At 42.0% G+C, this 26,606-nt stretch overlaps 1 protein-coding gene across 3 annotated transcripts in view; it reads left to right on the plus strand.

Moving 5' to 3' along the window:
- Nucleotides 1–26,606, plus strand: part of nrg3b (neuregulin 3b) — a 540,638-nt gene that overhangs the window by 455,576 nt on the left and 58,456 nt on the right. For 2 of the 3 annotated variants that reach the window (XM_029120094.2, XM_029120092.2), the window contains exons 4-5: nt 1,181–1,207; nt 13,178–13,280. In XM_029120094.2, the coding sequence (XP_028975927.1) occupies nt 1,181–1,207; nt 13,178–13,280 (130 nt within the window). The remainder of the gene's footprint in view (nt 1–1,180; nt 1,208–13,177; nt 13,281–26,606) is intronic. The other variant, XM_029120093.2, reaches the window with a different exon arrangement.

Here is a 26,606-nt window from a genome sequence, read left to right on the forward strand (position 1 = left end):
AATCTCAGCTACACAGCAAACTCAGTTCTCAGCTGTCCCACAAACAAAGTGGGGGAAGGTGTTGTTGGAGATAACTAGTTGGTAGGCTAAGGCAATTAAGCCAATTCCTATTACATCAATTAATTAATCCTAACTTTCTGCACATTTGGGCACAAATGTCTGGGAACAATGTGAGATGGGAAGAAACTGTGAAGCAATGTGGGGGGGGGGGGGGTGCAATGTCAATCATGTGGCAAATAGTAACAAATTGAACAGATCTCTTAAACTGAAAATACATTCTCCATTGAATCAACTTGGTAAAAATATATATTTTTTTAACCTAAAACAGGAATGTAGCTCATTCAATAAAGTTTTTTACTTTGATGCCTGCTCGACAAACAAAATTTGGTTGATATCCATGCTTATCAAACTAGTTGAGTAGGCTGTAGTCAGTCACTGATTTGAGGTTGTCTTTACAGGGAAAATGGTATACACAACTCTTCATTCTAGGCCAAAACCAATTATGTAATTGATGGCCTGCGAAATGATGCTCTTATACAAAATTACTTAAAACAGTGAGTGCAAAGATGTTCATACTTTTTCGTAACAGACTTCCTACACCCCCTTGTGATGAGCACTACTTTTGTTGCCAGCAGTTTAGACATTAATGGCTGTGTGTTGAGTTATTTTGAGGGGACAGCAAATTTGCACTGTTATACAAGCTGTACACTCACTACTTTACATTGTTGCAAATTGTCATTTCTTCAGTGTTGTCACATGATAAGATGTACTAAAATATTTACAAAAATGTGAGGGGTGTACTCACTTTTGTGAGATACTGTATATAATGTGATAGTAAACAGCACAGCTAATCTAAAATGTTCATATTGTCTGGACTTTTACTCAATTCAAGTATTTTATTAAATGCTTGAAAAAACCCATCAAGGCCAAGTTTAGTTTCTAAAGCTGTATCTGCAGTTCTCCATTGAATAAAACAGTGAGTTTTATACCTGTGTTTATATTGCAATTTTTAATACTTATTTTTAATACTATCGTATATGAACCGTCTCTTTCTTTTTTCCCCTCTCTCCATACATCACTTTTCCTCCATCTCTTCCCCCTCTGTGTACATATCCCTCATTCCCTTTCTTGCTGTGTCCACCTTCTGCTCTCATATGCACTGTATCCTTGGATGATGCAGCAGATGAACTGGGAATCGAGTTCATGGGTAAGTCATATTTTCATTTGTTCAGTACATATTTTCTTTTTGCCTATCAGAATATACCTCGCACGAAACACAAGATAGAGCAAAACTGTTTTGCTCACATAGGGATGAATTAACTTGCTCTGGTCACCATGGAAACAGAGGTTGCAGCTGAAATGTATTCTATCTGCATGGAAGCAAGTCTGAGTGAGCTAGTCTGTGGGCATGATGTAAGCGCTGATATGTCAGTCGTAAGGAGGATCTCTGCGGGTGCTTGACTGTGTTCATTGTGTGTGCAAGTGTGTTTGTGTTTGCAAATGTATTGTCTATGTGGTGTGTGAGAGCGTTTCTGTGTTTGCAAATGTTTGTTCTGTGTGTGAATGAGTATTCATGTTTTATGTGTCTCAAAAATGACATTTACCGGCTTTTCCCAGCAGTACATCCATCACTTCATAATGTTCTCATGTAAACGCTTGGAAATGGGCAGGTATGCAATGTTTAATGCCATCAAGCTATACCCAAAATCCCAAACCAACATTTTCCTCATCGGTCTATAGGCACTTGATTCGAAGGGAGAGGTTAAAGCAATGCAGTACTATGCAGCTGTATTATGGCCTACTGAAAACCTCAGAAATGGAAATGTTGACTGTTATATGTATTTGAAATATGTATTCTATCAACTTTTGTAGTTATTTTTTTTATTCACTGGCCTGAGCTATAGTCCAATGTCATTGTAGCAAGATACTTTAAAAGACTGTAGTCTATTTCTTTCTTTTTTTCTCAAGTAGTCCTAATTGAAATGTGGTCTTTTGGAAATATACACAGAAAGTGTTTCCTTTTGAACATTACATGGGTATTTTGGCCATTTAGGGACAGTTTCACATACACAGGTTATGCCTAGTCCTGGACGGAAAATATATATATTTTTAGTCCAGGGATAGGCATAATCTATATATGTGAAGCAGGCCCTTAATTCATGTCCAGAATCGTTTCAGTTTTTTTCTATAATGTCAAAAGTAATGTTTTATGTCACTGATGATCTATGAAATAAATATGGTTTGCTAAGATGTTATCAAGAAGGCAGTGATAAGTGTATTGGTTAGGCAGACACTCCAAACATATGAGCTATGTGCTAGTGTGGAAAGAAGTGGTAGAGCTATACCACACCAATTCAATCACCTCCCATTACAGAACACTAGTGCCTTAGGGAACTCTTTAGGCCAGTTACCTGGACAATTAATCTCCAACGAACATGCTTTTCCTCCTAGGCCTATCCTTAGTGTAGACACAATCACGTTATACAGTAGAGATGATTCACAAATTAATTAATTAATTTCAATATGTGTATAAAATATTATTAACAAGCAGTTTTACATCATTTAATTCTCAGAAAGCAAAATATCCTAATTGGTATTTTTGGAGCTTTAACAATTAAGCCCCCCTTATAGCTCAGATTGTGAAGCATGAGGTTGGTTACACCAGGTTATGGGTTCAGTTTCTACAGGATGAAAAGGAATGCACTTAAGTAGGTCTGGAGAGGAGTGTCTGCTATATGATTAATATATCAGTGGCACTAATTAACAGATATTCTGATCTCTAACAAGTGACATTGCCAACAATCTTTTTTTTTAAGGATAAACATGTTATATACATTTTCTTGACAGATAAGATACAAGGGGCCGGTTTCACAGACACAGATTGATCCTAGTCCTGGACTAACATTTCCAGCCCAATAGAGATTTTGTATCATATGAAATAAGTTAAAAACAAACAAAACTGAGAATGACCAGTTAAGATTTTTTATATATGGCTTCAATTGAATCCCGGCATTACCTAAGTCCGTGTTTTAGGAAACAACACAGAGTCCCATCTATGGTGGTTTTATTACATTGTCATGGGTGAGTGAACATTGACACACATATCACATCTCAACTCAGAATTTCTCCTATCCATCTGCCCTTTCCCACATGTGATTACTAGTTGACACACACAATGTGTGATTCTTGCAAATGTTTCCATTAACTAGTGCTTCACATGCTCTCTTCATTTTGTACACTTGCAAATAACATTTCCACTCAAAAATAAATATAACGGAGAGGGTGGAGACCGGGACAGAGGATAAGGAGAGAGCAGCAGAGACAAAGTCTCTCCTCAGCTCAACGATTTTAATCTCGGTGGTAAATGAGTTCAGTCGCAGTCACTACGTAAACTGTGAGATGTGTGTACGTGAGAGAGGGATAAGAAGAATGGCAAGTTAACGAGGGAGCTCGACAGCAGAGGATGTGAGAGATAGAGAGTGAGAAAGAGAAACTGTGTGAGACATAGTGCCAAATAGAGTCAGGAAACGTGTTTGTGTGTGTCTGTGTGTCTGGGAAAGAGACAGAGGGAGGGAAATAGATAAAGACCAAGAGGAAAAGAGTCTGTGAGATAGAGTCCCCTCTGCGGTTAAAAACCAATGTCTTACAACTGAAAAGGATGAGTGACCCGATAAGTTCAACTCTGTGGCAAACACACACTGCGTGGGCTCTGTAGTCTTACAGTGCACTCTAACAGGCTTGAGAGGAAGCAGCTTGGATGGTTGGTGACCACTGAGTGCTGCCCTGGCCCGTGGAGAGAGGATCATTAACACACTTCCATTAGCATGTGCATCTGAAACGTCCAGTCCAGCGTCCCAGATCAGTATCGCACTTTGCTCAAAAATTTAAGAGAAACACCTAAATCACATCTCAGGCCTCGATGAACGAAATACATTAAAGATCAAAATCTTAACTGTACATTGTGCATTTCGTTGAGAACAAACAGTCAATGGAAACCAAAATAACCAACCGATTGAGGGCTGGATTCAAACTCACACTGAAAGTCAAAGTAAGCAATTGAAATCCCAAGCTGTTCCAACTTGTGAATTTCATTATGGCATCTCATAATGTGACTCATTAGTGTGTGGCCCCCACGTGTCTGTATGCACTCCCGACAACGTATGGGCATGCTCCTGATGAGACGGCAGATGGTGTCCTGGGGGGGGGATCTCCTCCCAGACCGGATTGGGGCATCAGTGAGCTCCTGGGCAGACTGTGGCGCTACTTGGCGGCGTCGGATGCACCGATGCATGACGCCCCAGAGGTTCTCAATTGGATTCAGGTCTGGGGAATGTGAGGGCCAATCAATGGCATCAATGCCTTTGTCATCCAGGAACTGCCTACACACCCTGGCCACAAGAGGCCGGTATTGTCCTGTACCAGGAGGAACCCAGGGCCCACTGCACCAATGAAAGGTCTGACGATGGGTCTGAGGATTTCTTCCTGGTACCTAACAGCAGTCAGGGTACCATTGGCTAGCACGTGGAGGTCTGTGCAACCCTCCAAGGATATGCCTCCCCAGACCATCACTGACCCACCGCCAAACCAGTCATGCGGGAAGAAGTTGCAGGCAGCATAACATTCACAACAGTGTCTCCAGACTCTTTCACGTCTGTCCCATGTGCTCAGTGTGAACCTATTCTCATCTTTAAAGAGGACGGGGCGCCAGTGGTGGACCTGCTAATTCTGGTGTTCTCTGGCCAATCAAGCTGTACAGTGCTGGGCTGTAAGCACAACTGCTGGGTTGATGCCCTTTCTACGGCATTCTGGAGGAGCTGTACTGCCTGTGCAACCTGAATGGGCTGCAGGTACCACCTCATGCTCCCAGTAGTGACAAAGACACTACCAAAATCCAACACTAGAGAAGAATCAGTTAGAAAGGATAAGGAGAGAGCAATTGTCTGTGCTATTGCCTCTCCAGTGCACCTGTTGTCACTTTCATTTGCACCAAAACTTTTATTAACAATCGCTTTTGCTTCCTAACTGGACATATTGATATCCATTAAGTTTAATTGATTTGGTGTTACACTGTGATGAATAAGTTCCCTTAATGTTTTTGAGCAGTGTATATTTAGCTAGGCCACAGCTCAACTGATATTATTCAGTAAGCTAGGGAAATATGTGTGTGTTTCTATCAAGGCTGGAGAGGAATTGGGTCTAAGAGAGACAGAGATCAGGTGAAAAAACGCTAAAGCGGTTATATAAAGACAATTGTGAAATGACATGGCAATGCAAGCAGATGAGAGATACAGGTGTGTTGGGGATTAAACCCCTCTTTCTAGAACAGGAACAACAACAAAAAATCCTAGAGGTGATGGAGCTTATGTGCATTTGTGTTTTTCTCTGTTAATGCTTGTGTCTCTGTCACATGGTAGGGATTTGTGTATGTCCATCTGTCTGAGTCTGTGTGCACAAATAAGTATGGCTTTGAAATCGTCCCTACAATGGATTTACACATATCATTTAGTACTAACTGTTTCTACTTTCACTTATGGCCAAAGTCTATCACCAGACTGTGCTGGATTCACAGATGACTGCCAAACATCAATTTATGGCTATATCATGTGTCCTTTTTAGGACAGCATTTATCCTGTTGATAAGGACTGAGGCTGTTTTAATATTGAGACAGAAAAAATATTAACAAAATGAACTGCATACATTACTTATTTTAGCATACAAAGGTACATTTTTTGTAAGAAAAAGATATAGTTCATACAATTACAATTGCCAAGAGAAATGCATTTTTCATTCTTCAAGAAAGTGTGTCATAATTATGTACCTTTTTGTCCCATTATGTCGTTTATATGTTCACAATATATAGATCAGTAGAATCTCTATCTTAGTCATAAATTTCAAAAAGTTTGAAAGTTCAGCACATACGGTACATAGTACATGGAAACCTATTTGGCCTCACAGTGCCAGGTTTGCAACCAGTGGCCAAAAATCTCAGACTGCATCACTAACAACCCGAATATAAAAGGTTATTTGTAGTTCCTTTAGAAGAATCATGAAATCATTTATTTAATCCTTGTCTGACATATTGCATAAACAAAAAAATAAAAGTTGATTTAGGTGAGGTACCTCTGTAAGAGCTGTGGTACGTGAGGAGATAACTGAGAACGACTAAATGATTTAGTAATCTGTTCTCAATTGAGACAAGGGTTTTAAAAAGACATTATCATTGGTCATAGTTATGAATATGTAATGACCAAACAAAACCCATTAGATTAACTTCAATGGCAGACTCACTGGCATCTGAACCGAAATGAGCTGTGAGCAAACAATGCAAGAAATAGTGTAATGGATAACCTCCCTTACATTTTAATTACCATTAAATCCAAGCTGTCAAGGTGAAAAATCGGTCATTCTGTCCCTGTGCAAGACAAGTTATCCCAGGTCATTGATTTAAGTAAGAATGTGATCTAATCCAATTTACCTGCTAAAATATGGGTAAACAAATGAAAAAGAGCAAAGAACCTTTTTGTTTATGCCAAATAATCCCTCAAGTAATTGTTTTTGTTTTCATGGTCCTGAATAGGACCATCCTTATTCCTAAAGAACCCTTGAGACACCCACACGATTTACAAAAAAGATTTAAGATTAAACTTAATCATCTATGGAAGCATATAGTTAACTTAATTCAAATGATAATTCAATCCCACATTGCATTTACATTTTTCACTTTTGCCTGCATTACTTGTCAATATTAAAATTTTAATATGATTTGTTCATGAACTGGTATGCACAAACGCTGTGAACAGGATTGGGTAGGTTACTTTTTAAATGTAATCCGTTACTGTTACAAGTTACCTGTCCACATTTATAATCAGTAATGTAACTTTTTGATTACTCAAACTCAGTAACGTAATCTGATTACTTTGAATTACTTTTAGATGATTTTCATTTCAAGAGGCATTCGAAAACAAATAGGAATAACCTATAACCATTTGAAGACATTTTGGCAATAAATGGCAATTTCTCAAAAAGGGTATTGACATTATTTTATATAAAAAATAAACATATCTGTAGCTTTTCAAAAGTATCTGTAATCCAATTACAATATTTTAGTTGGTAACGTAACGGATTACTTAATTTATTTATTTTTTACTCCCCAACTCTGGCTGTTAATATTAAAGTGTTAGCCATTTGGAATTTAATTTTCAAAGTAATGCCCCGCTTTGTAGTTAGAGCTGAAGGACATAACCTTCAAAACAGGAAGTATTTCCACCTCATTTCCCCAGAAATTTCGGCTGTGTCTGGTGTGACATCAGTTCACTCTTAAAGCCCCACATGTTATCTGGGCGCCTTATTCAGCTCATCGAAAAAAGAAAAAAATATATAATCGGACCAGGTGAGTTGACATACAATTATTTTAATTACAGTATATGCTACAATTAAGTAAACTACATTTATCTGATGCAGCATAAATAGGGAAACATGAGAATAGCTAGGTACTACTAGTCTAAACGTGCCCTGATAATGTTTTCCGATTACAGTACTACTACTAGCTGGGTTTGTAAACAAATCAAACAGCGTGTACGGCTACAAGCGGTTACCTACCGAAAGTATCTGATGTAGCATACATACGAAAACGTGAGAATAGCTTGCTACTAGTATAAACTCGCCCTGGTAAAGTTTTCCATGACAATACCACTAGTTGGGCTAGTTCACAAAGCAAACAGCATGTGCAGACGGCAGCTGGCTTCTTTATCCACAGAAAGTCAGCTAGTTAACCAAATTGTCCAATCGTTTTTGCCAGGTAATTAGTATGGCGTTAGAAATCTGCCAAAAGGATTACGTACGTATTGTTAGGATCGTAAGAAAATATATTCGTAAATTGGTGGATCGTAAAAAAGGCCAGATGTAAAACATGAAATGTAAACGTGAAATTAAAATCTGTGCACGTACAAACACCCTTTTACGGTTAAATTATTGCTTTACATCGCCATTTATTTGTTTACAAATCTGGCATCTGCAAAGATAAGACCCAAACGTAGCTCTTCGAAACTGTTAAGCTAGCTAGCAACAATAAGTTGGACCGCTAGCCCAGTGTTCAACCATTAGCATTGCCATTCCGGATATCATGTTCAAAATAAAAGTCCATAGCTGGTTTTTAAGGCTGCTTAACAACATTACACCAGTAGGCTATCAAGCATTTTGGTGTTAGTATACCCTCGCATAGAATATCCTTCTGTGCTGCAAAATATTAGGGCAAGATATTCTTTAAATTTTAGTCTGGCATGTTCTGTCCATACCATTTATGATGGCTGTATGTGGCCTGGAATTTCTGTAATTGCTTAACATTTTGCTTTAGTTATTCAGTATTTTAACAACTTCTCATTTTACAGCAACAACCCAGGGTGGGAAACGAAGACCCATAAATCAACACTGTTTGAGTTTTTGGGACCACAACAAGTGTGTAGGCCTACACACTAATAACATTTCTCTAAGTTATTTTTGCCGGACCGAGTAAGTGGAGCCAGCCAAGAAGAGCGAATGTCTCTTACTGAGTGAGTGAGTGACTGACTACCCCTTGTTAAATTGCGTAGTGGTTAGAGAAGCAGACCTGCGAACTATAGGTCCAGTGTTTGTATCTCCTCACAGTCAAAGCACAGGACGCATTATGAATTATTCCATATAGAGGCTGGCTAAAACCTTCAGTATCTGCATAATAGTAAGCCTGAAATAAAACAGTTTACGGTTGTATTGCAACTGATTCTGGTGGATTTTCGAAGTACGCATCCGTGCATGCATTTTGGGTCAGGATAGACAAACACTTAGCTGGCTACAACATTCAGTAATTATGTTATAGTAAGCCTTAACTAAAACTGTATACGGTTATATTGTGACTGTTTCTGGCATGGAAAATTTCATCTTCCGTCTCGCTAGCAAGTGCTCAATTCTTATGACTATTCCTAGGAAGTTAGTAGATACTAGTAAGCCTATTACTGGCTAATAAGCCATACAGTTCATCTACACTATTTGTGGTGGAGGCAAACTTAGTTAAGAAACGTAAGTTTCAAATCTTACCCTACGAGAGCCGGAGCCTCCTGGTTTTCTGTTCTACCTCATCATTAATTGGACCCACCTGGTGTCTTAAATCTGAATAATTTCCTGATTAGAGGGTTGCAATGAAAAAATGGAGTGGAACTGGCTTTTAGGGAATGGCCAATTAGCTGTTAAAGTGGCCAGTGGCAAAAGAGGATTTGTTCAGGATAGACTCAAGAGGCTATACTGACACCCAGCAAATGTACAGCTCAGTGGTGTAGTGGTTAATGACACAGCCTTTCATGTGGGGTACTAGGGTTTGAATCTCTAGAGGGCAACTCTTTCTGTTGCAGGTCAGCTGAACTAGGCTTGCCGGGTTACGCACATGATAATCAGCATTCACTATGCATGCATGAAGAATGAAGACTTTCAAATAGAAATTTTGCAGGATACCTTTTTCCAGTTTCCCATATCAGTCACACTGCCTCTGCTACTTATATTAGTACTCATGCCTGTAAAGTTTCAGTTACGTTTTATGGGAAGATGAGATTAAACTGCCAAAACTCCAGATCGGAATGTTTTATTTTAGAATTGTAAAACTATATTTGTACGAGCAAAAAATATTTGTCCGTCATCGCAACAGGGTGTTTGTAGGTTCACAGATTTTATTTCACGCTTTCGTTTCATGTTTTGTGTATTACTGTTTTTACAATCATACCAATATACGGATGTATTTTCTTACAATCCCAACAATACGTACGCTTAATCTTTTGGCAGATATTTAACTCCATAAATTTGTTATAGCCAATTAGTATTAGGTTATTCTGAGGCAGCTAATATTGTCCTTGTTGGCAAATGACATTATTAAAAGCTGGTTAAAATATTTGCAAAACTTGCAAACAATGTCTGCTGGATAGATGTACAATCAGTAACTGTAGCCATGTCTGTTTTGTCTGTATAGCTATCCACATTAATACCATTAGGGCAGTTACTAACAACAGTTAGCTAGGTAATTAGCATTTTAGCTAATTGTACTTAACAGAAGAATTGCCACATCAGCGTCAAAGTTGATTGCATTTTGCTCCATCAGTTCCAACCATCGTGAATAGGCAACTGCACCAATGTTCACTCCGAACAATGTCGATCTGCCTCTCTTTCACCAGATTTGCTTTCTTTTGACCTAAACCGTATTTTCTTAGGTACAGTTACATTCTGATCTTCTTAAATCTTTTATATAATTGGCTATTTTTTTCCAGCCTCAGCTCTTTTTTTTGATACATCAAATGCATCACTTCCTGTGTGTAGGATAAAATGTTCTGCAACTGCGAGAGCGGACCACTTATTTCATTAGGAGCAGGACACTGTATACAGAGGTTTTTCAGATGCAGGCCTGGGATCATCTGATATCAGCTTTAACTTAATTGAAATATTAATTCAAATGTGAAAAGTGAAAAACAGTGCCACCTTTTGCAGTACACTCTAATGCTCTTCCTAACTTTTACATTTTCATGTTCTACCGCCCTGTCAGTCATTCTCTGAAGGCAGGACACTGTTAAACTTGCCAACCGGAAATAGGTAGGCGGCAATCATAGATGTATGTGTACATTGGCAAGTGCAGGGCTTGTTGGTTAGAACTGGTTGGACTGTATAGTGCAAGTAATGTTGGATTTCGCAGATCATATTGAAAGCAATTTCCTGGTCAGATGCTCATGACAAAATAGAAATGAAAACATAAGTAATTGAAAATTCAAATAAAAAAAAACCTATGCATAAACAAGGAAGAGGTGGAATTACCCTGCCTGGAGGAAGCCCCGGGCCCCCGTCTGGAGCCAGGCCCAGAGGGAGGGTTCGCAGGCGAGTGCCTGGTGGCCGGGTTTGCCACGGAGCCCGGTCGGGCGTAGCCCAAAAAAGCAACGTGGCACCCCCCTCTCCATCCTATGGGCCCACCACTCATGGGAGGAACCGCTGGGGTCAGGTGCGCTGCCATATGGATGGCAGTGAAGGCCAGGGGCCTCGACGGACCAGACCCGGGCGGCAGGAGGTGGCTCTGGGGACGTGGAACGTCACCTCTCTGTGGGGGAAGGAACCGGAACATTTGGGGAGGTGGAGCACTATCAGTTAGATCTGGTGGGGCTTACATCCACGCACGGTCTCCTGGATAAGGGATGGACTCCTGGATAAGGGATGGACTTTATTCTTCTCTGGAGTTGCCCAGGGTGTGAGGCGCCAGGCGGGATACTCACAAGCCCCCGGCTGAATGCCGCTATGTTGGGAGTTTACCCCGGTGGATGAGAGGGTTACCTCCCTACGCCTACGGGTTGTGGGGAGGGAATCTCTGACTGTTGTTTGTGCATATGCCCTGAACAGCAGTATTCGGAGTATTTGGCCTTCTTGGAGACCCTGAATGGAGTCCTGTATGGGGCTCCAGTAGGTGACTCCATAATTCTGCTGGGGGACACGTGGGCAATGATGGAGACACCTGGAGAGGCGTGATAGGGAGGAATGGCCTCCCTGATCTGAACTCGAGTGGTCGTTTGTTTTAAGAGTTCTGTGCTAGTCATGGATTATCTATAACGAACACCATGTTCGAACATAAGGATGCTCATTTGTGTACGTGGTACCAGAGCAACCTAGGCCGAAGGTCAATGATTGATTTTGTGATCGTGTCATCGGATCTGAGGCTGCATGTTTTGGACACTCTGGTAAAGAGAGGGGCGGAGATGTCAACCGATCACCATCTGGTGGTGAGTTGGGTCAGGGGGTGGGGGAAGACTCTGGACAGACCGGGAAAGCCCAAATGGGTAGTGCGGGTGAACTGGGAACGTCTGGAGGAGGCCCCAGTCCGAAAGATCTTCAACTCTGGTGGAGCTTTTCTGGCATCCCTGTGGAGGTTGGGTGGATGAGATTAGTTTACACTGTGTAAACTCATCCCTGTGGAGGTTGGGGGCATTGAACCTGAGTGGTCGATGTTAAAAGCCTCCATTGCCGAAGCTGCGGCGGGGACCTGGTGGACACCGGTGGTCAGGGGAGCCGTCTGACTGAAGAAGGAGGCTTTCCGGGATATGTTATCCCGGAGGACTCCAGAAACGGTTGCAGTGTACCGACGGACTTGAAGGGCTGCAACCTCTGCTGTGAAAGAGACAAAACAGTGGGTGTGGGAAGAGTTTGGGGAAGCCATGGAGAAGGACTTTCGGTCGGCACCAAGGTGCTTCTGGAAAACAGTCCGCCAACTCAGCAGGGGATAACTGGAAACTATCCAAGCTGTGTACAGTAAGGATGGGGACACTGTTGACCTCAACTGAGGTGGTAATTGGGCGATGGAAGGAACACTTTGAGGAACTCCTAAATCCCACTAACACGTCAATCTCCATGGCAGAAGTCAATGAGGTAGTCAAACAACTCCACAGTGGCAAAGCTCCGGGGATTGACGAGATCAGTCCAGAAATGTTGAACGTTTTGGGTGTGGTGGTTGTTCCCCTGTTCAAAAAGGGGAACCAGAGGGTGTGTGCCAATTACAGGGGTATCACACTTCTCAGCCTCCCTGGGAAAGTCTACTCAAAGGTACTGGAAAGGAGGGTTCGGCAGATAGTCGAACCTCAGATTGAAGAGGAACAATGTGGATTCCGTCCAGCTCTTTACTCTTGCAAGGATCCTGGAGGGGGCCTGGGAATATGCCCTTTCAGTCTACATGTGTTTTGTGGATCTGGAGAAGGCGTATGACCGGGTCCCCTGGAAGATACTGTGGGAGGTGCTGTGGGAGTATGGGGTGAGGAGGTCCCTTCTGAGGGCTATCCAATCCCTGTACGTCCAAAGTGAGAGCTGTGTTTGGGTTCTCTGTAGTAAGTCGGACTCGTTCCAGGTTTTGGTTCAACCAACCTGCCTGCGCCTACTTCCAACCCCTACACAATCCATGACAGTCACAATGTTTTACAGATTTCAAAACCAATCACAAGCACATTGAACTTGGGGTTCAGGTGTGAAACATTGTTTGGGATGGGGGATTCTGTGAGATTTTAATATAGAATTAGTTATTACCCATTTCTATTTTTTCAACCAATAATTTTTTTGCAAGGTGGTTTTAAAGGAAATCTACATGTCTATATCTAAGGAGGGTGTCTAAAATTGTATTTATCTGCTTGTGTCCCCACAGAGAGTCGTGAAACTTACCAGAGACAGGTGCTGTCCATCTTCAGCATCGCTTCAGGGATCTGTTTCCTCGGAGTGGCATGCATTGCTCTCTATCGCCATAACATGTGAGTGATTGTTAAGCACAGCCACAGCACTGGTGTACAAAGACTGATGGCTTATATTTACGTAAGAAATCACTAGCTCACTTAGAAATACATGAATTGGATAATGAATTGGACTGCTGTGGCACCTTTCTACTGAGATACTCAAAGTGGTTGCCATGGTAGGGGGTAAACTCATCTCATCCACTCAGGTCCTTAATCTCATGAACAAGACTATCTAATGCTGCAATAAATGATTGAATTACTCTCTCCCTTGACAACCGGGTTTGCAATAATTATTTCGACCACTATACGAAACAGCTGATTTCTAATACGATGCTGCCGCGACCCGATGGACAAGTTTTAACGATTCTACTGAACTTCGGCTGGAGAGCATAGGGGCTTTATTTGCAATCACAAAGAAGTTGTTTTTCCCGGTTACTGGTTGCTGAGAACCACTGAACAGTGAGTCGTAAAACTACACCATAGAACGAAATGTCAAGATTGCAAAAAGCGTTAGGTAGTCCTATGGCGACCCATCTAGGCTACGGTTTTTATCGTGCGAAATCTGTCTGCGTGTGCTGACAGTTCGTCTCAATTTGGTGGGGCGTTGACTGGTGTGTTGCCATAGTATGATGATACTGCATTTTCCTTTTGAGGATTAGAGTGTGATATTGTATTTTTCTGCAATTATACAGTGACAAGTAAAAAATATAATGCCGTCCAGTTGTACCAATACAACAAGTGGACTGCAGCCTCTGACGTCAATGATGCGTTCATGTTTAAAAATAGGACACCAACAAGAATGAAAAGGATCATTCACAACGATGGCTGGAGTCGAAATGGACAGAAAGAAAAATAAAGTTTTCCGGCTAAACAAGATGAATTCAGAGGAAGTTGTATGTGGACAGATGGAGAGTGTGGTACATTCGAAGAGAGAAGACAAAGGAAAGTTAAGATGGCCGAGAAAGGACAACAGTCTAAAGGCGGGATAGGAGACATAGGAGGCAATCATAATGGACGAAGATTAATTCTGTTTTACCACCTGGCTGACCGACAGTAGTCTCGATGGAGTCTCTCTTATGGGATCCTGGAATTGTGGATGGTACTAGGAACTGACGTGAGCTTTTATAACCATTGATTCAGAGTTTTTAAATGTTTATTTCCTAAAATGTATCATACCAAACCATTAAATGAGGTTGAAACCTGATCACCTTCCTTGTGATCAGGTTCCAAGCTTGTTTAATTGAATATTACATGAAAAGCACTTAGATGTTACAGTGGGGCAAAAAAGTATTTAGTCAGCCACCAATTGTGCAAGTTCTCCCACTTAAAAGGATGAGAGGGGCCTGTAATTTTCATCATAGGTACACTTTGGTGGGTAGGCCACATTGTCGTGCGGCCTCAAGGGGGGTCTCACGACAATGTGGGTAGGCCTTAACCAAGGCCCACCATGTGGTACCCGTCGGTTTCGTGCTGAGCTGTTCGCTAGCACAAGTGGGTACATCTGAAACCTAGTGATAAATTGGAAATTGGTACAATGATTTTCTAATCTGGTAAAATAGTCTCATGGTTGTCTTACAGAAGGTTAAAGTACTGTGTTTCTCTCTCCTTATATATTGTATAAGTGGCAGAATGAAGAATCCACACAATAAAATTAAATGTTGTATTTTAAATGCTGAATTGAGTTTGGTTAAATAATATAGTTTTTCTTATTTGCCTTTACCAACGATAACTGGGATAATAAAACAGACGCCTGATACTCGTTAATGGAGTTTAAATACAAAATTGAGTTTTAATACTAAATGGTAAATTGACTAATGAACAAATAGGGTATTGGTGTAAGTGTTTAAGGCCTACATTGAGTTTCCTTTGGATTATTTATTGTACCTTGATTTTAGTGATGTCAAATCTGTTTTCTGTCTGCATTGCCATTCTTAAGAGTTTTCTTAATTTCCACCCTAATGTTGAGTTGTTGTGTAATGATAAGCAAATTTTTACAAACTGCAGAAATATTTGATGGGTGGGACACTAAATAAATCTTCAGTTAACGAAGGTTAAATTGAAAGGATAGTCTGAGGACAAATATCAGATTTTTTATGTGTGGGAATTAAAATGTCATATACATTAAACAACACATTTGGCCTTTTTAATGGCTCACCATAAATGGGTGGAGCTTAGGGCTTCATGAAGTGGGGCAGACCCACTGGGATGGCCTCTACCAACCTTTCCCATTAAATCAGAATAGCCTTTTACTAAGGGTTACATTTGAGTGTTCAGTCTGGTCTTATCTGTGGTAATTTTACCAACACACGCATTTTCAGTTTTGGGATAATCAAACTTTAAGTGAAAGCTAATTATATTTTCCTTTCAATAGCTTTAATGTTGAAATTTATGATTTTGAAACCAACTGAAGTGAGGGTAGAGACCTAAAGTCATCCCCCATTTTTGCTGATAAAACAATCAATAGAACCACAGATGTGGTCAAAGAAAAAGCATAAAGTTGTGATTTAGGGTTTGGCTGACCGCCACTATTAGGAATACAAATGAATCTAAGTTTGTGAATTCCCTAAATTTAGGAGGTTAAGCAAGACAATGTTTGTGTTTGCCATGTGGTAGTTTGGCCGTTGCCTGTAAAAATTGTAAATTAGTATGCTGTAGCTATTCTAATACAATTGCTCTGGTGGTTGCAACAGGTCAACTACTGCACATGGGCTGGAGTTTTTCACTCCAATTTAGTTGCACAGCTTATCCCCTAGGGGGCCAAACAATTTAGTTAGGCATGTGGGTTTGCTTATAGCTCCCCAGCTCTGCCGCCATGTGTTGGAGTTTACCCCGGGGAACGAGAGGGTCGTTTCCCTGCGCCTACGGGTCGGGGATAGGTTTCTCACTGTTGTTTGTGCCTACGGGCCGAACCGCAGTGCAGAGTACCCGACCTTCTTGGAGTCTCTGGGAGGGGTGCTGGAAAGTGCTCCGACTGGGGACTCTATCGTTCTACTGGGGGACTTCAACGCCCACGTGGGCAACGACAGTGACACCTGGAGGGGTGTGATTGGGAGGAACGGCCCCCCTGATCTGAACCCGAGCGGTGTTCAGTTATTGGACTTCTGTGCTAGTCACAGTTTGTCCATAACGAACACCATGTTCAAGCATAAGGGTGTCCATCAGTGCACGTGGCACCAGGACACCCTAGGCCGCAGATTGATGATCGACTTTGTTGTCGTTTCATCTGACCTGCGGCCGTATGTCTTGGACACTCGGGTGAAGAGAGGGGCGGAGCTGTCAACTGATCACCACCTGGTGGTGAGTTGGATCCGATGGCGGGGGAGGAAGCTGGACAGACTCGGCAGGCCCAAGCGTACTGTAAGGGTCTGCTGGGAACGTCTGGCCGAGGCTCCTGTCAGAGAGATTTTTAACTCCCACCTCCGGCAGAGCTTCAACTGGATCCCGAGGGAGGCTGGAGATATTGAGTCCGAGTGGACCATGTTCTCCACCGCCATTGTCGAAGCGGCTGCTCGGAGCTGTGGCCGCAAGGTCTCCGGTGCCTGTCGAGGCGGCAATCCCCGAACCCGGTGGTGGACACCGGAAGTAAGGGATGCCGTCAAGCTGAAGAAGGAGTCCTATCAGGCCTGGTTGGCTTGTGGGACTCCTGAGGCGGCTGACGGGTACCGACAGGCCAAGCGGACTGCCGCCCGGGTGGTTGTGGAGGCAAAAACTTGGGCCTGGGAGGAGTTCGGTGAGGCCATGGAGAAGGACTATCGACTGGCCTCGAAGAGATTCTGGCAAACCGTCCGGCGCCTCAGGAGAGGGAAACAGTGCCCTACCAACGCTGTTTACATTAGAGGTGGGCAGCTGTTGACCTCAACTGGGGATGTCGTCGGGCGGTGGAAGGAGTACTTCGAGGATCTCCTCAATCCCGCCGTCACGTCTTCCATTGAGGAAGCAGAGGATGATGGCTCAGAGGTGGACTCGTCCATCACCCGGGCTGAAGTCACTGAGGTGGTCAAGAAACTCCTCGGTGGTAAGGCACCGGGGGTGGATGAGATTCGCCCTGAGTACCTCAAGTCTCTGGATGTTGTGGGGCTGTCTTGGTTGACACGCCTGTGCAACATCGCGTGGCAGTCGGGGACAGTGCCTTTGGGATGGCAGACCGGGGTGGTGGTCCCTCTTTTTAAGAAGGGGGACCGGAGGGTGTGTTCCAACTATAGGGGGATCACACTTCTCAGCCTCCCCGGGAAAGTCTATGCCAGGGTTCTGGAGAGGAGAATACGGGCGATAGTAGAACCTCGGATTCAGGAGGAACAGTGTGGTTTTCGTCCAGGCCGTGGAACACTGGACCAGCTCTATACCCTCTACGGGGTGTTGGAGGGTTCATGGGAGTTTGCCCAACCAGTCCACATGTGTTTTGTGGATTTGGAGAAGGCATTCGACTGTGTCCCTCGCGGCGTCCTGTGGAGGGTGCTTCGGGAATATGGGTTCCTGGGTCCTTTGCTAAGGGCTGTCAGGTCCCTATACGACCGAAGCAGGAGCTTGGTCCGCATTGCCGGCAGTAAGTCAGACTTGTTCCCAGTGCATGTTGGACTCCGGCAGGGCTGCCCTTTGTCACCGGTTCTGTTCATAATTTTTATGGACAGAATTTCTAGGCGCAGCCAGGGGCCGGAGGGTGTCAGGTTTGGGGACCACACGATTTCGTCTTTGCTCTTTGCGGATGATGTTGTCGTGTTGGCCCCTTCAAACCAGGACCTTCAGCATGCGCTGGGACGGTTTTCAGCCGAGTGTGAAGCGGTGGGGATGAGAATCAGTACCTCCATATCCGAGGCCATGGTCCTCAGTCGGAAAAGGGTGGCTTGCCCACTTCAGGTTGGTGGAGAGTGCTTGCCTCAAGTGGAGGAGTTTAAGTATCTAGGGATCTTGTTCACGAGTGAGGGAAGGATGGAACGGGAGATTGACAGACGGATCGGTGCAGCTTCTGCAGTAATGCGGTCGATGTATCGGTCTGTCGTGGTGAAGAAAGAGCTGAGCCTCAAGCTCTCGATTTACCGGTCAATCTACGTTCCTACTCTCACCTATGGTCATGAGCTTTGGGTCATGACCGAAAGGACAAGATCCCGGATACAGGCGGCCGAAATGAGCTTTCTCCGCAGGGTGGCTGGGCGATCCCTTAGAGATAGGGTGAGAAGCTCGGTCACCCGGGAGGAGCTCAGAGTAGAGCCGCAGCTCCTCCACATCGAGAGGGGTCAGCTGAGGTGTCTTGGGCATCTGTTTCGGATGCCTCCGGAACGCCTTCCTGGGAAGGTGTTCCGGTTCCGTCCCACCGCGAGAAGACCCCGGGGAAGACCTAGGACGCGCTGGAGGGACTATGTCTCCCGGCTGGCCTGGGAACGCCTCGGTGTCCCCCCGGAAGAGCTGGATGAAGTGTCTGGGGATAGGCAAGTCTGGGCATCTCTGCTTAGACTGCTGCCCCCGCGACCCGGCCCCGGATGAAGCGGAAGAAGATGAATGAATGAATGAATGAATGTGCCAAAAAACTACAGGATATTATAAATACATGATAGCCAATTTCACAGACCTGTGTGATAGTAATGTGGTAAAGTCACATTTTAGATCTATTTAGCTATGTTAGAAACATTTGTTAATAGGTTATATGTTTTATAATTCCTTCGCACAAGCGACAGTGTTGCACATTGATGTCTTTGATGGTGTTAGTGAATGTTCATGTTTTTTAACATGTTCACTTTGTTTTGATGAATATATATGATGCAAATCCTTATCGTAAGGATTCCAGATCCATCCCTATTACCAGTTCTCTATTTTTCATGTCCGTTCTGAAAAGATGGCCAGTGCGGGTTCAGGATGGCGCCTCCTGTGGCCGTATTTGTCATTGTTCTGCATTCACTCATGGTGTCACTTTCCATTGACCAAATGAAGTGAAGGTAGGGGGGATGTATGATATGATAATTGATTATGATTGGAAAGAGTTGAGCTTAGGGGCTCAAGGCAAATCAAATTGGTCTTAAGGAGTTATGTAAAACAATTAGTTTTTCGCATAGTTATAACGGAGGATTGGCATCTGCTGTGTTTTCCATTTTCCATTTACAGGATGTTTTTAATTGGTTTATTTGACTATTGTTTTGTTTGATGTAATGTCTAACATTTTAATGTTTGAATAGCATAAATCTAACCATTTCTGATTTGGCTAAGCAAAGTCAAGTCTGACAATCATATTCCACAGCTATTTGCTATTGGGCATTAATATTGCACAAGGAACCAAACATCAATCAAGCCAGTTCGGGATGGAAAAGGAACTTTGAACTTTATGGAAACTTGTCTGAATAGGGTGTACGCTTCACTCTGATGATGGAACTTCTGAGATCCACAAGTTTTCAGGACTGATCTATTGTCTTCATTGTTGGGAGTTGACGGAACCATACCTAATGGATGAAAATCCGATGGACTTTTGAACCACACTAATCGTTGTTTTGTAGTTATACTTTCAAAAGATCAGGACATTACAACCCCTTTTCTGATGATACATCATGTCACTGATTGGACACCAACAACTGAGTGTGTCAGTACCAGCAACATGTTCACGAAGGATTTCTACAACTACACTGTTTGATTCTGTTTCAAATGTTCCTGACCACTCACATGGCAGAACGATGCCAGGGACAGATCACTTGGCTTCACACTCCATTTCTAGATGAATCATTGACAGCGAGATGAGGAGAATCCACCTGAGTCCTGAAGGACTACATACTAAAGGTCAGAGTACCACAGGCCAGTTGACTGGTCACAATGGTCACATTGGAAAGGTCACATGGTCCCAACACAGAGGAAGACACTGTTGTGGTGTTAATCTTGAATTAGTGAAGTGTTAGAAACTCAACCAGGCAATGCTGGGTCCACATCACACTGACTACAATAACTTTATATCAAGACAAAGAAAACTGAAGACAAGAACTGAAGGACAATTGATTGGACACTAACTTCTTTCCTTACAATCTAAGGTTTTCCTAAATGAACTGATATGGTGATTTCATATGTATGAAGGTTTTTTTCTCTCAAGACAGGTGGGAAACTCTGTACAACAACAATCCCAATATTGGACTTCGGCGTATTTGTGATGATGCTCAATGATCTACATTATGACGGCTATCATGGTATGTTTGTATAGTGAATCGTCCCATATTAAAAGTAGATGTTTTCCCTAAGGTAGAATCTTTCACAGGTACAACAGGATATGCATATGTCTTTTGTATGATATTGTCACATGGATCATGATACGGACAAGAGGGGTTTTGATTGTTCAATGGACTTGGGTGAATATTTCATCATGGTGTCATGTTTTCGTCAGATTTTCTGCTGAACACTGTTAACACTGATAGTAGCTTATTGATGTCAAAATGTTTCTCGACCCTTATAATTTGAGGTGGGGACGGGATTGATAACTGTCATAAATCTAATTATGTGTCTGAGTGTGGTGTGTCAATTGACTTGTTTACATTCATTTTCATTTGAGGAACAATAAGACCTGACTGGTTAAATACTCCTTTTGTTGTTTCCTCTTATGTTACAAATGACTAAGTGTATGGGCCTTTTCTTTTCATTAGGAATTGAATTGTACTTGCACATTGTCATGTTTTTATATTGTGGAATCTGAGCATTAATAATTACAATGTGAATGTACGTTTTTTATTGGAAGTGAATGTGCCTAGATAAGGAGAACAACAGAAACCTTTCTGTTTAGATAATCTCTCTTTAGGTTGCGCTCTGATAACCACAAGAATGTTTACATTGACCATGTGGCATGGGGGTTACTTTCTTGGAAAACTGATCTTTGCTAGGTAGACACACCCCTCAATGTATATAGCAGCTTGTAACCAACATTGCAGGGAGAACAGATTGAGTGAGATAAGATTGAGGTTGTGTAAGGAAGACCAGGTCCTTAACCTCATGAACAAGACTATCTAATGCTGCAATAAATAATTGTATTACTCTCTCCCTTGAAAACCGGGTTTGCGATAATTATTTCAACCACTATATGAAACGGCTGATTTCTAAGTAAAAATGTCCAAATTGGGCCCAACCATTATTTTTCAGCACTGCCTTAACCCTCTTGGGCATGGAGTTCACCAGCGCTTTACAGGTTGCCACTGGAGTCCTCTTCCACTCCTCCATGACGACATCACAGAGCTGGTGGATGTTAGAGACCTTGCACTCCTCCACCTTCTATTTGAAGATGCCATGACACCGGGGAGGGAATATGGCTAATTGGGCCCAATTTGGACATTTTCACAACTTTTTTTGCCAGTGGTTTAGACATTAAGGGCTGTGTGTTGTGTTATTTTGATGGGACAGCAAATGTACACTGTTAAACACGCTGTACACTCACTACTTTACATTGTAGCAAAGTGTCATTTCTTCAGTGTTGTCACATGAAAAGATATAATAAAATATTTACAGAAATGTCAGGGGTGTACTCACTTTTGTGAGATACTGTAATTCCAAAATGAGCATTACAGTGTCTGTAATAGTACTTACTGTATGTGTAAATGCATCCATGAATAAAACCCTTCCAAAACCTTATAAACAGTGGTGGAAAAGTACAATGGTGTTGGTGCTTGGAAACAATGCCCTTTCAGTCAAATTCATACTTTTAGCATGGTTTACATAAACTCAAGTTGCAATAGTTGTTGATGTCAAAGATGAACATGTCTACAATTCAAAATGACGTTGTATTGCTCAAAATAACAGTCTGAACCAAGCATTGTACTAGTTTGGTATTTCATATGGTTGTTACAAATAGTTCATGAAGAAATGGTGGGTATTGTTAGAAATCAGCCGTTTCGTATATGTGTTTGAAATTATGATCGCGTACCCGGTCGTTAAGGGAGAGTAATTCATTTATTTATTGCAGAATTTGATAGTCTATTGTTTATGACTCAATACTCTGTCTTACAAACTTGAGCTCATCTCACTCAAATAAACTTCCGGATGATCTTTATAGACATCCCAAACAGGATAAACATAAGCCCATTGGCTATTTACTGTTGCGCTTTAAGTGAACGTGACTTTCTGTGTATGGATAAAGAGATGGTCTTTTGTTATCGAAACATAAACAAGCATACAGTCATATACTTCAACAGTATTATACTGTCATACACGTCATTTCACAATACTGTATGTAAGCACAACATAGACTCCCTTGCTGCAGCACATTTTCAAAACCTCTCTGCGGTCATGCTTTTGATTAAGAAATGATTCACCCAAACACTCTGTTCTCACCCTAGATTAGTAATATGCAGGGGTGTAAAAAGTACAAAGTAGAAGTACTCGGCTGTGTTCACCAGTTTTGGGAAGTTCCTAAAGAAGGGTTAAATGACCATGTAAACAGAGTTCATAACTCATCAGTGTCCTTAATTGATAATTTACACTCTTCCTTTTTATTTAATTGATCACTAGTTAGTTTTGAACTCCCTTTACCTGGTTATTTAGATCTTAATTAGATACTTCCCAAAAGTGATGAACACAGCCGAACCCAGTTGAGTACTTTTACTTTGTACTTTTTACACCTCTGGTAATATGCATTTGAAATGTTTAGACTATTCGAATAATAAATTGTCTTAAGTAACCTAATTGTCTGGGGGGAAAAAACTACAAATCACACTGATGCTGTCATAAATCATTCAGTAAACCCATGACCCATAACATAGATTACTAATTGAGATTGTTTCTCATCTATTGGTTGGTTAATTAAAGAACACAAATACAAGTAATTACAGGAGTCCTGAGTAACAAATAAGTCACACATGAAAATCATTTTAACATCTTTCTGAGCCGACCATGCGCATTGATCCCGATATGCAAAAATAAATGGCTTAGGCTTTATTGAAATAAAATATGGTAACACTTTACTTGAAGTGTAGGGTCATAACATGGTCGTAACTCTGTCATAACCATGTCATAAGGTGTCATGTCAGCTGTAATGGCACATATATTTTGAAATATTATGACAATGTAATGTTTTTTTATGACTGGTTATGACACCTACGCAGGTTTGTCAAAACAAACGATCCTGTAACACCAGTCTTCTTATAAACAGTATTTTGAAATTACATTCCATTATAAATGCTATATATCAATATAATTATGCATGCAGTGATGTGAGATATTTAACTTCCCCAATGCAATGTTTCTCATGACTAGGATGCCAGTAGTAGATTTCAGGAGCAGGACATGTCTCTTTGTGACTAATGACCAACATAATGGCATGTACAGGTAGGTGGTGGGCCTATCTGGTTCCAGTGATTATGGTCATAATGCTTTTTTTTGTATTGTCATATACTGTATTGTGTCAGTTCAAGAGAGACAGGATGGTGACAGAATTTCCCGGTTACATATAGTGATAAAAAAAATGTAGAACCCACACAAATCAAGGGAGAAAATACATTTGGAATTTTTTGGAATCATGCAGCAGAGTTGTCCTATTTCAGTGAATGTTCCAAAATTGTCTCACTGTAAAGCTGGTTACAAGCTGATATTTACATTGATGGGCTTGTCTACCTAGCAAACATCTTGTTTCCAAGACGAAAAATCCCTGTGCCAGATGGTCACTGTAAACAGAGCACAACCTACTGAAAGAATCTAAACACAGATGTTCATATTGCTCTTTTACCTAGGCGCATATATCTTTCAATGAAACATACCTTCATAATACATTTTAAATACTACATTATTACACAGATTCCACAATGGTCATAATACTACAGTATCATGACATTCATAAACAGTATTTTATCAGTTCAAGTAAACTGACACAATGTTTAGTTATTTGTTCAACATTACTTTTTATAGTACGTCAAATCTACACTAACATAGATTGCATGACTAGCATGGTCTCCTTTCGTCTAAAGTTAAGGTATAACACATACATAAACATACACTACAGTTCAAAAGTTAGGGGACACAAATAAAATGGCCAGATACAAAGAACTTTCTTCTGAAACTCGTCAGTCTATTCTTGTTCTTAGAAATGAAAGCAGTTCCATGCGGGAAATTGCCAAGAAACTGAAGATCTCGTACAATGATGTGTACTACTCCCCCACAGAACAGGGCAAAATAGCTTTAACCAGAATAGAAAGAGTGGGAGCCCAAGTGCACAACTAAGCAAGAGGACAAATACAAAAAGTTTGAGAAACAAATGCCTCACAGGTCCTAAACGGGCAGCTTCATTTAATTGCCTTGTTCCAGCAAAACACCAGTCTCATCATCAACAGAGAAGAGGTGTCTCCGGGATGCAGGCCTTCAAGGCAGAGAAAAATACATATATCTCAGACTGGCCAATAATAAGAAACGATTAAGATGGGAAAAGAAACAGACATGAGACAGTAAGATTTGAAAAAAGTGTTATGGACAGACAAATCTACATATGAGGTGTTCGGATCACAAAGAACATTCATGAGACGCAGAACTAGGGATGAGATGATAGACAATTTTAGTATTAATCGCAATGGAAAATACTCATGATTATGAAACCATGGAGAAATTACATAATCGGGATAATCCTCACGAGTGACTTGACAAAGTTCTGCTAGTCGCTGAAGTTTCCCTGACTGCTTGTTTTATTTTACAAGTGGAGAACACATCTCATCTCACGTTGTACTACACCACTAAACATCCTCTGCAATGTATGGTCGATGACGCTCAATAATTAATTTACATTTTATTGCATGACCAACAAGTAAGAATTCTGGCTCTCACAGACCTGTTCGTTTTTCTTTAAGAAGCCCTCCTGTTCTCCACTCACTACCTGTATTAAATGCACCTGTTTGAACTCGTTACCTGTAAAAAAGACACCTGTCCAAACACTCAATCAAACAGACTCCAACCTCTCCACAATGGCCAAGACCAGAGAGCTGTGTAAGGACATCAGGGATAAAATTGTAGACCTGCACAAGGCTGGGATGGGCTACAGGACAATAGGCGTGGTGAGAAGGCAACAACTGTTGGCGCAATTATTAGAAAATGGAAGAAATTCAAGATGACGGTCAATGTCCTTCGGTCTGGGGCACCATGCAAGATCTTACCTTGTGGGGCATCAATGATCATGAGGAAGTTGAGGGATCAGCCCAGAACTACACGGCAGGACCTGGTCAATGACCTGAAGAGAGCTGGGACCACAGTCTCAAAGAAAACCATTAGTAACACACTACGCCGTCATGGATTAAAATCATGCAGTGCACGCAAGGTCCCCCTGCTCAGGCCAGTGCATGTCCAGGCCCGTCTGAAGTTTGCCAATGACCATCTGGATGATCCAGAGGAGGAATGGGAGAAGGTCATGTGGTCTGATGAGACAAAAATAGAGCTTTTTGGTCTAAACTCTCCTCGCCGTGTTTGGAGATAGAAGAAGGATGAGTACAACCCCAAGAACACCATCCCAACCGTGAAGCATGGAGGTGGAATATCATTTTTTGAGGATGCTTTTCTGCAAAAGGGAGATGTATCGCGAGATCTTGGCCAACAACCTCCTTCCCTCAGTAAGAGCATTGAAGATGGGTCGTGGCTGGGTCTTCCAGCATGACAATGACCCAAAACATCTCAAGGTCCTGGAGTGGCCTAGCCAGTCTCCAGACCTGAACCCAATAGAAAATCTTTGGAGGGAGCTGAAAGTCCGTATTGCCCAGCGACAGCCCCGAAACCTGTAGGATCTGGAGAAGGTCTGTATGGAGGAGTGGGCCAAAATCCCCGCTGCAGTGTGTGCAAACCTGGTCAAGAACAACAGGAAACGTATGATCTCTGTAATTGCAAACAAAGGTTGTTGTACCAAATATTAAGTTTTGCTGTTCTGATGTATCAAATACTTATGTCATGCAATAAAATGCAAATTAATTAGTTAAAAATCATAGTGTGATTTTCTGGATTTTTGTTTTAGATTCCGTCACTCACAGTTGAAGAGTACCTATGATAAAAATTACAGACTTCTACATGCTTTGTAAGTGGGAAAACCTGCAAAATCTGCAGTGAATCAAATTGCTTTGACCCTCCACTCCGCACTCTGTCATCTGGACAAGAGGAACACGTGAGAATGCTGTTAATTGACTACAGCTCAGCCTTCAACACCATTGTGCCCCACAAGCTAGCGGTGAAGCTCAGGGATCTGGGTCTCGACCCCTTTACGTGCAGTTGGATCCTGAACTTCCTGACGGGCAGACCCCATGTGGTTCGGATGGGCAACACCACCTCCTCCTCACTGACTCTCTGTACTGGCTCCGTCCAGGGCTGTGTGCGGAGTCCACTCCTGTACTTTCTCTTCACCCATAACTGCCTGGCAACCGACGTCTCCAACACCAT

This window comes from Esox lucius, chromosome 5 (genome assembly GCF_011004845.1).
Source record: "Esox lucius isolate fEsoLuc1 chromosome 5, fEsoLuc1.pri, whole genome shotgun sequence".
In the NCBI taxonomy this organism is placed as follows: domain Eukaryota; kingdom Metazoa; phylum Chordata; class Actinopteri; order Esociformes; family Esocidae; genus Esox; species Esox lucius.